This window comes from Muntiacus reevesi, chromosome 3 (assembly GCF_963930625.1).
Source record: "Muntiacus reevesi chromosome 3, mMunRee1.1, whole genome shotgun sequence".
Classification (NCBI taxonomy): Eukaryota; Metazoa; Chordata; class Mammalia; order Artiodactyla; family Cervidae; genus Muntiacus; species Muntiacus reevesi.
In genome coordinates this window covers 132,308,578-132,323,524 of record NC_089251.1, presented here as the reverse complement: position 1 = coordinate 132,323,524, position 14,947 = coordinate 132,308,578, and the positions used below count along the sequence as shown (strand labels likewise).

Here is a 14,947-nt window from a genome sequence, read left to right as displayed (position 1 = left end):
CAAATAGCATGCTTGTGAGGATGTGGAGAAAAGGGAAACCCAGCGCACTGTTGTTAGAATGTAAATTGGTGTAGCTACTGTGAAAAACAGCATGGAAATTTCTCAAAAATTTAAATTTTTACCATACCATCCAGCACTTCTGATTCTGAATATTTTCCCACAGAAAACATTAACACTAACTCAAAAAAATATATGCATGCCTATGTTCACTGCCACATTATTTACTACAGCCAAGATATGGGAGCAACTTAAATGTCCATCAGTAAACGAATGAACAAAAATGTGATACACACATACACATACAGTATTACTCAGCTGTAAAAAAGAATTATATCTTGCCATTTGCCGCATGGATGAACCTAGAAGGTATTGGGTTGTCCAAAAATTTCGTTTGGGTTTTTCTGTTACATTTTATGGAATAACCTGAACAAATTTACTGGCCAACCCAGTATTATTCCAGGTAAAATAAGTCAGACAGAGAAAGAGAAATACGGTATGATTTTACTTAATGTGGAATCTAAAAAACAAAATAAATGAGCAAACAAAACAGAAACAGACTCATAGATACAGAGGACAACTGGGGGTTTCTAGAAGGAAGTAGAATAAAGGGATGAGTGTAATAGGTAAGAGTGATCAGAGGTAAAAACTTTTAGTTATAAAATAAGTCACAGGGATAAAACACTTTTTACATTGCAAATATAGTTAGTCAGTTCAGTCGCTCAGTTGTGTCCGACTCTTCGCAACCCCAGGGACTGCAGTATGCCAGGTTTCCCTGTTCATCACCAACGCCTGGAGCTTGTTCAAACTCATGCCCATTGAGTCGGTGTTACCATCCAACCATCTCATTCTCTGTCATCCCTTTCTCCTCCTGCCTTCAGTCTTTCCCAGAATCAGGGTCTTTTCCAGTGAGTCAGTTCGCATCAGGTGGCCAAAGTATTGGAGCTTCAGTTTCAGCATCAGTCCTTCCAATGAATATTCAGAACTGATTTCCTTTAGGATTGACCAGTTGAATCTCCTTGAGGTCCAAGGGACTCTTAAGAGTCTTCAACACCACAGTTCAAAACCATCAATTCTGTGCTCAGCCTTCTTTATGGTCCAACCCTCACATCTATACATGACTACTAGAATATAGTCAATCATATTGTAATAAATGCATGGTGACAGATGGTAACTAGATTTATTATGTTGGTGATTTTGTAATGTTTAGAAATACTGAATCACTACATTATATACCTGGAACTAACGAAATGTTCTATCAATTCTACTTCAATTAAAAAAAATATGCATGCAGGTCTATGTGATTAATGCCATGAGATTTTGTGAGAGGAAAGAACTCTATCTGCCTTGTAGAGCTTGTAAAAGAATCCACTCCCTCTGATCCAGTAACATCTTCCTGTTAAGTTGGTATACTCCAATACAGGTTATGTTAAATCCTTATAAAGCTGATGTTTCATTACCAAAGGAATGTTTTTAATGTTTTTCTCCTTTGCCAGTTACTCGTTTTTTTTTTAATGTCAACTCAAGGGCTTCCCTGGTGGCTCAGACAGTAAAGAGTCTCGCTGCAATACCGGAGACCTGGGTTCAATCCCTGGGTGGGGACAGTCCCCTAGAGAAGGAACTGGCACCCTAGTATTCTTGCTTAGAGAATTCCATGGACAGAGGTGCCTGGTGGGCTACAGTTCATTGGATCCCAAAGAGTCAGACACAGCTGAGTGACTGACACTTCACTTTTTCCTTGAATACCCAATATTTTGAATTACCATATAGAAGGTGAGTTTTGTTTGACTGTGGTGCATTCCTCTAGAGCACTTTTGTTAAGATAACCCATTGTCAGAAGTTCATCAATTGGTAGAGCTCAGAAGTACCTGAGAGACCAGCTATTCTAAATAGCTCTCTTTGCCAATAAGAAAACTGAGGCTTAGGTTAAATGACTTACGTAACTGGGGAGTGCTTTTGGCAGGGCCAGGACTGTCTGTCCTGCCAGTGTTGCTGTGAACATCTAGGAATGGAAGGCGTTTGTTTGGGAGACTGATGGAACTAATCATTGTTTCTTTCTGCTGCTTTGTTTGTCCTTGTCTTAGAGGCACAGTTGAGTGCTGTTGATGCTTTGATTGACTCCATGAGCTTGGTGCAGAAAGATGAAGAGGAGGGCACCATTGAAGACTTATTTCCAACCAGCAAAATCCCAAATCCTCAATTCCAGAGACTGTTTCAGGTGAGAGAGGAAAGATGAACCAATAATAGACTTTTTTTTAGATGAAAGAGAGCAGAGTGAAAAGTTAGGGCAATTGGCTGATCCAAGTCAAATCGAGAGCTCAGTTGCTCTGTTTAATGAAAGGTTAACACCTTTCTCTTCCTACTGAAAAACGATTAAAAAAATACTCTTGAGCTTTTAGAAAGAAAGAAGTAAAGTTCGGATGTTCTTAAATATTTTTTTCTAGGAGAAGGCTAGATTTTTGGTTTTGTGTCTTAAATAGGAGGGCAAAATAAAAACCTGTTTCTTTTACATATATATAAATATATATGTATATATTTTAACAGTTTCCTCCTATGTTTTATGTGAATGAGACTTTTCATTGTTTTTTAATATCCAAATAGTAGGGGAGTTTTTAGGGACTGTGTGGTATATAACCACTATTAGGGAAGCAGTGTTAGAAGTCAGATAGAGAGGTTATATAGTATGAACTTATTAAACAGTAACTAAAGAAAAATTTAAATTTCTGAATCTTGGTCCAAAGGAATTAGAAGATGGAGATTGGATTAATGGGAACTGGGAACTTGATAAGGGAGCGACTTATTCGATGGAAGGGGAGGGATGGGCCAGTGGTGAAGGTTGGTCCCAGTCCTGGAGTGACCTGGTGGCTGCAGGACATAGGCGTGTCTGAACCCCACGAAGGTGCAGAAAGTCACCAGCAGCTTCTCTAGGCAGACTTCTCCCTGAATGGGAGTGGAGGGCCTACTCTTATGACAGATGGGGAGAGGCAGGGAGGTGGGAGTGGAGGCTTCATATTGGGGGTCCACTGATTGCCCCTTTGACTCATTTCTCAAAGCGTCCTTAACTAATTCAAGTCCATGTTAAGGCCTGTTATGATTTTATGGACTTTTCTACTCAAAAGAAGCTGCCTAGTTTTTTTATACTAGGCGGTTTCCTTTAAACTTCCTTTAAAGAAGTCTTTTGTTCTAAAATCAGTACTATGAAGCTTAACAGGTCAAGATCTGACTCAGTAAGTACTTTTGTATTCTAAGTATAATCAAGTATAAATTACTTGTATACATTCCCTTGCTGTCTTTGACAAGTAGACTTCAAGACCTGCTGTTTTTGACAAATGGCCTTTGCCACTTGACAGAGAAGGGAGGAATAGATTAGTTGGTATGGAAAGCTTGCAAAAACAGGTCACCGTGGTGAAAAATAGAAACTTCTAATACTTGGTAGATTATCAAGGGTGGGTACTATTATCTTCAACAAATATTTGTTGGATTAGTTGAACAGATGCAAGCCATAAATGCAAGCATTGTTATCTTTTAAAGCTTTAAGAACTGGCAACTTTGATTTTTACAACCTGCCAACTTCGTTTTCTTTTGTGGGGGTGACTTTTTAATATGGTTTATCTGTATAAAGAAGTATCATTACCGGGGTATTTATAAATTGAATTCACTTTTTCTTTTTTTTTTTTTTTTTTTTTTTTAATTTTTTTATTTTTCAGTGGGTTTTGTTATACATTGATGTGAATCAGCCATAGAGTTTTTTTTGTTTTTTTTTTTTTTAATTTTTTTATTTTTCAGTGAATTCACTTTTTCTAAAACAAATGTCGGGTACTCATAAGTGTTTCATGTGCTGGAGATACTGGAAGCTCACTGCCTGAAAGGACCCCTCCAGAGGAGTGAAAGAGGATAGAGAGAAGAGGGGAATAGAGAACAGAGTAGTAAAATTGGTAGGCTCAACAGTGGTGGGTACAAAATGCTGTGGGGATAAGAGGAAAGAGAGATTTCTTGCAAGTGAGTGACTGAGGAACATTTCACGGAGGAATAAAGGTGATGTGTGATGTGACCAGAGCACGCCAGGCAAAAGAAGTAGCACATGCAAAAGCAAGAAAACATAAGAAGCGTGATGTATTTAGGGGTCCACAAAGAGTTCCGTTTGGCTGGGAAAATGACGGGAAAGGTGGCAGGTAGCAGGCAGGTCATGAAGAGCCAGCAGTTTGGGTTTCTATCCCATAGGCAGTGGGTAATCCGGAAAGGCCGTTGTCAGTAGGCAGGTGACGTGAATTTTAGAAAATAGGTCTGATGGTGGCACGGGAGATGGGCTAGAGACCAGTTAGGAAACCTGCAGTGGCCCCCAGGAAGACTTGAGTTACAGCAGTGACAGAGAGTAGAGAAGAGGAAATTTAGAAGCTCGAGTGGATAGAATTTAAGGGATTGGGTGGTGGCTGATGAGAAATAGGAATTGAAGAAAACAGAATCCTAACTTGAATCCCTGGAGGGGTGATGTCACCATGAATTAGGATAAGGAATATAGAATGAACAGATAGAAGAGGTAGTTCATGTATTCTTGCAGGTGTTCAATTGGAGTTATCTGTCGGCTATTCCAGTTCAGACACTTGGGGAAGTTGGAAATAGGGGTGCAAAACCCAGGGGAGCCTTCAGGACTAAATGTCGATACATTTTTGAGAGCCCTCCTCATTTAGATAGAAACAGAAGTGAATGCGGTCACCTAGGAGAGTGTTGAGTGACAAGGGGAGAGAATGAAGTCCTGAACAATTAGGGAGAGACGGAAAGGCTGCTAATCAGTGTTCCTACTCCCCCCCGCCCCCGCCGCCCCCCACAAGCTCAGAGAGGTAGAAAGAACTAGAGGGGTGTTGGAGTCAGACGTTGTGCAGTGGTGAAGGGAGCTGAACCTGGCGAAGGGCCTTTGTGGTTTGTAGTGACATCTGATGAAGGGCCCGGGGGCCCTCTGATGGGACAGGAGCCAGGTTACAGGGCCTGGAGGAGGAAGCTGTACTGATGAAGGGGGGAGGGAACACCGGGAAGCTACAGGAGGAGGTCGGACCCAGGAAGACTTTTCTTTTTTTTTTCTTCCCCTCTTTTAATATGTCTTATAACTAAGGGTGAATGAGCTGGGAGTAGAGGGCAGAAGCGGGGAGAGGTTAGTAATCAACTCGTTGGCAGGAGGAGTTAATTTAATTCTAACTTTAGGAAGAAATGCTGAAAAATATCCTTTGTCAAGTGTAGAGTTAATACTGCCTTTTAAATAATTGATACTTGGTTGCTAAAATCAACATATCAGTAACTTACGAGCTAGCCATGTGGCCTGAAGTTTTTTGTTTGTTTGTTTGTTTGTTTTTTCTCTAGTCTTTTTCAAATTGTAAAAATCACATAAAGGAAAATAGTTGCTTAAAGGAGAAATTAAGTAGACTGAGGACTGAGATCTCAGCTTCTTGGCCACTGAAAAGTGTCACTTTCTCATAGCCTATTTTTTTTTTTAATAAATTGAGATTTTTTGGATTGGATTTTTACCCCCACTGAGCCTTATTTAAAATGTGACCTTTGAGAAAACATGTGAGTTTGATGGTTTTGAACATCTCTTGTGGGTTCCTTATCACTGACTTAAGGATAATGATGCTATTTGAAAGAATTGCCTAGAATTCACAGTTCTTTCCCCAAAAATGTCACTTGACTATCACAGATAGACTCTCCCAGAGTATTTGAGAGGTAGTGTGCTGTGTTGGGTGTTGGATTTCTGCTTACTTCTTTAGGACTTTCTAAATTGTTTTAAGTATTTTAATGACTGACCTGAGGGAGAGCGTGGTGAATTATAAATTATTCATGAGAAGGTCAGGGTAGATTCACAGAGTTTGAGATCTTTTTTGGTTTCCCCTTTTGCTGTATGTTAAACAGGCCCAGTGTCATTGATGCGCCAGGGAAGGTAATTAGGAAAAAGGAAATCAGGACTCTGAAACAATGAATTTACCAGGAGAAGGAAGGCTTGGGGTTGGTCTAGTGAAATCAGGGAGCAATACATGAAATTTCTAGAGGAAATTGGTATTTAATTCCTACCTCGGGGTTTTCTTAATTTGTAGAACATTGACTCTGATGATATTTACTACTTAAGCCCAAGTATCTTTTTTTTTTTAGAACTAAGACGTCTAGCTTCCATTTTCGACAGGGTAGGAAAACAATACATATATACCTTGTGGTATGAAACAGTAATTTTAAAATTGTAGGAGCTATTCAGTTCCCTGTTTTTTTTCTTCACAGTTACTAACATATAAATTGTTTAAAAAGTGGGAATAGGAGTTTTGTTCTCCAGCCTAATTTTGTAATTATCCTCTAGCAAGGGGAATAAAACTTCAGTATATTCGTAAGTTTCACTTTTTCTCTTTTTTTTTTTTCTAAATGGTTACTTCCTTCTTTCGTGACATTCCTGCATTCCTTTTAGAGTATTTACTTTTCTGGGCAGATAACAGTACTTTGCGAAGGCCTGGCTTCCTAGCCTGAGAGCAGTTATCAGTGATTGAATAGATGTGGCCTGCTGTCCGGGTTTCTGCTTGTGTGAGCAGTGGAGAACCTGTACTGGCGTTGATCTTGGCCCCACTCCTGGTGCAGCTTCCTAAAACCTCTGTCACCAACTGGAGTTCTGAGGAAGAGCACCGTATTCCCTCAGCCCGAACCTGTTAGGTGCTTATCATGTTGGGGCACCATTTTCAGCGCTTGGGATTCAGCAGTAAACAAGACCAGCAGTATTTCTACTTTCAGGGAGAAAGTGGAGGTAATAAGTAAACTAAAAGGTTGATAAGGTAATTTTAGATAATGGTAAGTACTGTACCAAATATAAGATCAGGTTCACGATAGAGAATGACTGGGTGGTAAAATGAGGGTAAAGGTCTCCTTCGTATAGTGTCAGGGGAAGCCTCTCAGAAGAGGTGATAAGTGAGCAAAGAACAGAATGATTTTAAAAGGGCCAGCTCCACTGAGATCTAAGGGAAGGCAGAAGAGGCCGAGGGAGCCTTACGCATGGGACCTAAAATCTGGAGAGAGCTGGTCTTTGGGTGGAGGAGGAGCAGCCCAGGCTAGGTGGGTTGTGGTGAGTGAGGAGGAGAGGCATTCCGCGGCTCTGTGATGGCTGACCGCAGACAGGAGAGCCGTGAGAGTGGACGTGGGGAGACCAGTTAGAAAGGGGTGTGGAGCCATGTGAGAGGCGAAGGTGCCTGGGCAGGAGTGCTGTGGTAGAGGTGGATGGAAGCGAGTGCGTGGCTCCGGGAGGTTTGAGACCGACCTCTGGTGTCATCTCTTGCACAGTATTCTTCCCGGGACTCACTGCGCACCTCCCCTTCAGCACCTGATTCGTCTTGCTTGTGTTGTTTTCTCAGGCGGTACAAGGGAGAAAGCACAGCGTGCTGAAGGGAGGTAAAAGGATTATAGCCAAGAGGTTATACTCCCAAATTGTCAGAGGCGGAGGAAACCCCATATATCCTCCATGAAGCCAGAGCAGCGGACTCTTTTTGTGGGATGAAGCTGTTTTCCAGGACGGCTTCAGCTGACGGTGCTGCTAGGCTGGGATCTGTTTTATGGTTGCGTTTAGACATTACCAGCATCCTGCTAACCAGGGTGATTCTGGGTCCGCCTGCTTTGCTGTCTTTTACTAACGGTAGGAATCTTGCAGCCCTCCCAAGCTAAAGATGGAGGATGACTGGTCAGCTGTGTGTGGTGTCCGTGTCTGCATTTCACAGTCCTCACTCCTCTTCCACAGTGTCTCCTGCACAGAGCTCTCCATCCCCAGGAGCCTCTGCCCCCCATCCAGCAGCACGTTTTGAGTATGCTGGATCCTCCCGCCGAGGTGACAGCTAGATGTCAGGTTCCTCTCTCCAAAGTAAAGACCCTCTTCCCTCTGACGGAAGTCATCAAGAAGAAGAACCAAGTGACTGGTCAGGACGTTTTCCAAGATAAGTAAGTACTCAATGGAGTTGTGTGTGAGGTTGGAGCATAGAAGACTGGTGGTGGTCTTAGAGGGGCTCTGTCATTAAGGATTGCAACCTGGGTTTGTAGAATCACAAAGGTGGGAGAAAGAAACCTCTTGCTATTTGAGCCTTGCATTGGAAATCCAGTGTGGATATGTTTTATCCTGCTTGTGCATCTAGAAATCAGAGCTACCTTTGGGGTTGTTGACTTTTTAACCAGCATCAGATTCTTAGTGAATTTTGTATATATATATATATATATATATATATATATATATACACATATGAAGATAAATGATCTATTGAATATCTGTGATTAAATTTTACCATTTTTAAAGTAAGGTGCTGGGGACGAGAGGAGAAGGGTGAAAGTCAAAGTTTTTCATTTTGGAGGTAGGCTCTCAGGAGAATATCTGAAATTTTTGGAAGGAAGATGGGGAGGAGAATGAGAAGCCTGGCCATCTGCAGCTCTGCTGTTACTGTGTGATGTGCTTGGTCATACCATTAGTGAGGTAGTCACAGTTTAAGGATTGTAAAATGGTTTTCATGCCCTTAGATCAATCTTTCAGGTAGCTATTAAGTGTTTTTTCCCACACATCGGAGTCTGTTTAGAATTATATCAGTTTCCATTCAAAGCAGAACACAAACCTTAGGCTGTTCTTATCCAGAATTATTTGGGTGTATGACATTGATTTCACCAGGTTTTGGTCTGATTATTGGTAACTTTTCCCCCCAGATCAAAACGATCTACTCATTTTTGTAGGTTGTATTGCTGAGATCCTATTTTAGATCACAATTTATTTTTTCCTTTTTCTTCGATTTCCTTCCCACAGATGTGTCTTTATTGACAAAATAAAGTTTTTATTTGTCAGTACCTGATTGGAACAGTATTGAGTAATTTCCAGAAATCTTCACAGGGTTCTGTGAAGTGTTAATTCAGTGAATTATCTTCCAAGTTAAAAAGAAATCGTTGCATTTTCTGTGGCTTTTTAGAGGTTACTATTCCAAGCTTTGTCAGGATTAAAAAATAAAATCGTAGGGTTGAAAGATTCTACCATGTGCATTTCTGACACGTCTGGAGAATTTTATGTTTCTCTTTAGTCTGTTGTGCCTTTTTCTACGTTGGAAGACTGTCACTAAAAACCCTCTTTCCCTCTGCTACCCTCAGCAATCTCTGGATTCCTCGTGTCTCAGAACAGTCAATAAAACTCTTGAGTCCTTTTCTTCCCACGACAGCCTTGCTGTCGTCTACCAACAGTCATATAGCTATTCTCTCTCTGTTTTGAAGCTCTCGTTCATGATCTTGATTACCTTCCTATGTCGTGGGAAAGAAATGGGCCATTTCCCCGTCCTCCTGTTGATTAAAATGTAAATTAGCTGGTTAAAAAAAAAAAAGCATACCACTGAGACCCAGACCCTGAAGACTGTTGTTCTGTGATTTGATCCCTGCTTGTTCTTTGCTCCCACAAAGGTTTGGTTTGCCACACAGCCAAGTGAGCTGCCTGGGACCAGAGAATAATCTTACTCATACACACCTACTCACACCCCACTGCTCTAGTCTTCCTTCTCAGAAATCTTAGTTTTTAAGAATTGCAGAAACGACACATTTAACAAGTATTTATCAAGCACCTCGTATATTCAAGAATGACTCAATCCCTTCTGCAAGGTTCTAGAGACTCAGTTTTTATGATTAAACCCCAATCAGCTTTAGAGGTGGTCTCCCTAAGGGAAAGAGAGATTGCTTAGAAAAAGCTATGATTTTGTGTATATTCAACGTCCCTGTATCCAGGGTACATATTTCTATGATGATGGTGATTTCAAAGAGAAAATAGAAGCCCATAATAAGTCAGAACGCCTCGTTTTTCCAGCCCATCTTACCGAAAAACATATCTGCATTTTATCTGCCTTCACTTCCTTTCTTCCTCTCTCAGTGGAGGAGGGTACCACATCCTGTCCCAAGTTAATCCTTTCACCTGTGTCCTCGGATGCCGTCTTCCATCCTATCTGGTACCTTTCAGTCCACTAATAATTTCTTCCTTCCTTCCTTCCCCACTGTAATTTTCAGCTTCTCCCACTGTACAACCCCCTTCCCTCCACACATTAACATGTTATTTCTTTCCTCTGAAAGAAAATGAAGTAATCCTCTCTGTTTTCCTCCCTCTAATTACTACCTGTTACCATCTTCTTTCCTTCCACAGCCAGGCTTATTAGAAGAATAGCCCACACTGCTGCTTTTCCCAGCGCTCGTTGGCTCAGGCTTATGCCCCCACCACGTCCCTGCCCCTGGTGTCCTGAGAGACCCTCCCTGCTAGGTTTACTTAAGCTTGGCAGTCCTTTTCTTACTTGACCTCTTTGTAACACTTGACATTGTCAGTTATTCTTTCCCTCTTGAAATTCATATATCTTCCTGAACTTCAGCTTCTCCAGCTAAACCTTTGACAGCTCCCTCTCAGATTCCTCTGGGGCGGCTTTTCTTTCCCCACACGTCTTTCAGGTTGATATTTTGTAGGTCTCCTTCTCTGAAAGGGCTGACATTTATTGGACACAGGTATGTTCTGGGAGCTTTACGTGTATTATCTGTTTGGATCCTCCTGGCCACCCTATGAAGTAGGTTCTTTTATTTACTCCATCTTAACCCTGAGAACCCTGAAGCTTAGAGAAGATAAGAGACTTGCTCAGGATCACAGCTGGTTAAGTGTTAGAGTGAGGATTTAAACGTGGTAGTTTGACCCCAGAGCTTACACTGTCAAGGATTATGCTGTGTTGCACATCCTAAGACGTTAATTATTTCTCATATAGGTCTTCAGAAATAACTGAATACCTGTCTATCCTAAAATATTTCCATCTTATCCACTGGATCTTGTGTCTACAGATAACTCAAGGTCAATACGTCCAGAGATTATTTTATCACCTTTCTCTTTCCACACTCCTTTCAGCCCCCTCTTCATGTTATTATTTTCAATTTCAGTGAATGACACCTAATTTCTAGGGAGTCATCCCTTTTCTTCACTTTCCACATCTCATTGGTTTACCAGGTTGTATTAGATTTACCTCAAGTTCACTCCTTTCACTTCAGGTTAGTATAGTGGCTAATAGCATTGATTTTAGAGTCAGATAGATTTGGATCAAAACTCAAGCATTTGTTTTTAGTAGTGGTCAGAATCGGCAAGTTGCTCCATGCCAAGCTGTGATAACACATACCTGCCTTTTAGGAGAGTAGTTAAAAGTACAGAGTTAGCTGTGGACTGTGTTACTGTGTGCTTAAGACAAAGTCGGGCCCTTTTGCTCATTTGTAAGAGGACAGTTTATAATAGCTAACTCAAATGCTTGGCTTCATGATTAATGGTAAGCATTTTTTTTTTTTAAGTGTTAGTTCTTACTAGCATTGCCCACTGCCATTGCTTTTATGTAGGTTTCACTTTAGCCTGCTTTACTGATATAACCCCCTTGGCCAATTTCCCTCATTCCAGGCTTCCCCTTCCAGTTCATTCTGCAATCTGCTGAGTGATTTTTTAGAAAACAAATCTGATCACATCACTCCCTTGCTTAAAATTTCTCTAATGCAGTGATTCTTTGTCAGTGTGTGTTTGTATGTGATGGATCATTTTGTCTTCTGATAAAAACTACGAACCATCTCCCCTTTGTCTTCTGATAAAAACTACGAACCATCTCCCCAGGAAAATGCCCCAACATAATAAATTTTGCATATAATTTTAGGTGGTCACAAATTCCTTGATGTCCTTCTTGGATGCCTGATTAAAAACCTTTGCTCTCATGGCTTTCCGTTACCTTCAGCTTCAGGTCAAATTCTGTTACACAAATGAGAAGGAAAAGAAGTATGTATCCTGCTAACTGGAGAACCACTTTGTGTCCTCAAAGTTTTTATGCCTACAGTTTAGATATTTTCTGTCTTCATCTCTCACTACTTCCCAGCTTGCGCCTCATACCCCCGCCCAGTACAGCCTCTCACTGTTCTCTCAAAGGGATGCACTGCTTACCACAATATTTTGTTAATTGCCGATAATCCTTCTTATGTGACTGAACTTCTTGAAGGTGATGATTATGTATACTCATGCTGGTGCTCAGCCGTGTTTGACCCTCTATGACGTCAAGGACTGTAGCCCACCAGGCTCCTCTGTCCATGAGACTTTCCAGACAAGAATACTAGAGTGGGTTGCCATTTCCTTCTCCATCCTTACAGATTATAAGAGGCTATATTCATAAAATTTGCTAATCTGCTGCAGAATACTGGGGTAGGACAGATAATTTGCAGTTGTCTACTTCCTAGTTTTCTGTATAAAATAAAGATTGCTAATGGTTACAAATTGTAGAACCAAGAGCATAAGAGTAACCTTAGTTCCAAGGTATATGTACTTGTAAATGAACAACAAGGTATATACTCATATATGAAAGAAAAGGAGAAAAGGAGAGAAAGCAACAAACTGTCTAGGGCCCCAGCATCCAGACGCAGCAGCTGTTAGCACTTCTGTGTCTGCCGTGTCCTCGCCTGGATGATGTGTACTTTCCAGGGCTCAACTCATTCATGGATAACTTGGGAATGAGAGTCATTGCACTTTCCCACTTCAGATAGATATTACGAGTTTAATATATGTAGATTTCCCATTAATCCTGTTAAGTGATTGAATCTTGAGATTATTAAACGTATTCTTACTGCTTCCTGCTCTTTTCTGGACTGGCCTTTATCTGTCCAGTTCTGGAGAATTAGTATATATGTTTTCTAATTCTTCTTTCCCTAGAATCTTATTTGGGAGGGTTGAAGAAATTCTTCCAGGTGATTTGACCTTGTGTTCTCACAGAACTTAGCTTTGTATGTTTAGTGCTTTTTAATACTACTGTATAAGTTAATTTGTCCTTTTGGAAGAGAAAGTGTGAATAGTTGATATATGCATGGTATTTTTCATCTTAGTGTTTTCCTGAGGAACAAACTGAAGGTCAGAGAGGACAGTAACTTACTAGACTCTAAACATACAAAAATTAATACCGAGTCAGTACCTTCAAGAAGGAATAAAACTCCAGGGCTAGCCAGTAGCAAAAACGGAGACTAGAGCCTGGATGTTTTTATCTGTAGATATTCCCTGAACCATGTCATCTTTCTCTTGGGAAGAGCTGGCAAAGGTTAACTAAAGTGGCTGTGACTTTTTTTTTTTTAAAGAACTACTCAAATTCTGATAGAATTTCATGCTTCCTCAGGTTTGTGCGTTATCCCTTGTTTTCATCAGCAAGGTTTTGTGTGTTTGTTTATTCTGCTTGAAGGAAAGAGCTCTGAATGACTCACTCCTTATCTTTTCTTTACTTCTCAAAGGGAAGAAGGCAAGTGGTAAATGGGAAAGATGTCAAATAGTAAAACTTTTAATTTGTGTTTGTAAGACTGTAACAATGACTTTAGTTCTTTCATTGGGCTTGAAGAGGAGATTCATTATTGAAATATTATTGAATAAGCTAACTTCTGTCTTATTTTTCTTTGCTTTATTTTTAGGATAACCTCTTCAAGCCTTACTGTCTGGAAGTTGGGCTTTTGAATAAAAACATCACATTTAGAATTGTAGTTCTTAGTTACTATTTTCCCTTCTCATTCAGCCATTTCTTGGCAGCTTCTCTTGCCCCACATTGACTATTTGTCTGGGAGAAGAATCTTCATGTTTCTCTGTTCTGTAGTTTAAGGAAGGTTATGGGCACAGTCTTTGGATCTTTCTTCTCCTTTGCAATCAACTTGACCTCCTCTTGACTTTAAGGCAGACTGTTAAAGCCAGCGTGTTACTTGAGGCAATATGTTTGATACACTTCCTTGGAGTCATCATTCCCTTATCACACAGATGCTTTTACACTATTGCCCAAAACACAATTAGGTTTATAAAGGAACACATTAAAAGTTTTCTTTTGAAAGTGGTTTTTTATAGTTTAAGTCTTCTTTAAGAGCATGCTCTTGCATATTTAATTAAGGATTGTCTAGTAAGTTTTGACAGCTGTAAGTAGGAGCTTATAAAACCCTCACATACATGATGAAGAAGTTAAGTTATTAGACACAAAAGTCTTCTATGTATCTGGAAAGCTAATATTACTAGCTATCAACTCTCAGGCAGAAACTAGCAAATAATAACCGAAGGGTAAATGGGTTTCGTGCTGAAATGTGAAGTTTCCATTACCTGTGCTTGCAGTTTCATCCTTTGAAAGGGCTTTGTGATGCGACTGCTAACTAAAGCCCAGGCCGGTAGTTGGTCTGTCGGGAGCTTGGAGGCTGGGCAGGGGAGACAGCTGCTTGTAAAGGAAGGCGAAGTGTGGCTACTTGTTTTTGATTCTTGAAAAATAAATTTATACTTTTCACATCAGCACTTCTGGGTTTTGTGTTGTTTGTTCTGTTTTAAGGGGAGGAAAAAACCCTTTATTTCTTTTCCAGTCATGAAGAGGGACCCACCTGTAAAAAACTGAAGACCGAGGAAGAGGATGCCCACTTCAGTATCTCCAGTCTGGCCGAAGGCAGTGTCACCTGTGTAAGCAGAGCTTCCCTGCTGTGCTCCCCTCTTTGGGGAGGGTTGGGACTTGGGGAGTCGGCATCAATTTCTGTTAGTCCTTTAATGGAGCACTTTCTCTGGTCCTGTCAGTATGTAAGCCATGTTTGTCCATCCCACACTTCTTCCTTTCTTCCTTTAATTATTGTCAGTGAATCACCTGTATGATTTATTTATATGATATGTATTTTATGATACATTTATATTATATGATATGTAGTATCAATACATAGAGCACTATATAGAACATGAAACATCCCTTTTGTAAAGTTTTTCTGGTGACTTCATTTTGCAGCTTTCTGTTTAGTCACAATGGTAGGCTAAGGGGGGCTTAGTGATAGGAGTCTTATCTCCGAGTATATAGGCTGTAAGAATGTCTCGTTTCTTTTCTGATGTACAACTCACTAGTTTAGGATTTCCCCAAACCATGTATCCTTTGACACTTGAGATCTTCTTTATTTAATG

General features: G+C 40.5%; 1 protein-coding gene across 1 annotated transcript in view; it reads left to right on the top strand.

Moving 5' to 3' along the window:
- The window catches only part of XRCC5 (X-ray repair cross complementing 5), an 81,441-nt gene that overhangs the window by 30,263 nt on the left and 36,231 nt on the right, over positions 1-14,947 (top strand). Inside the window, exons 13-15 of the mRNA XM_065930620.1 lie at positions 2,082-2,215; positions 7,748-7,944; positions 14,371-14,464. Coding sequence (XP_065786692.1) covers positions 2,082-2,215; positions 7,748-7,944; positions 14,371-14,464 — 425 coding nt within the window. The remainder of the gene's footprint in view (positions 1-2,081; positions 2,216-7,747; positions 7,945-14,370; positions 14,465-14,947) is intronic.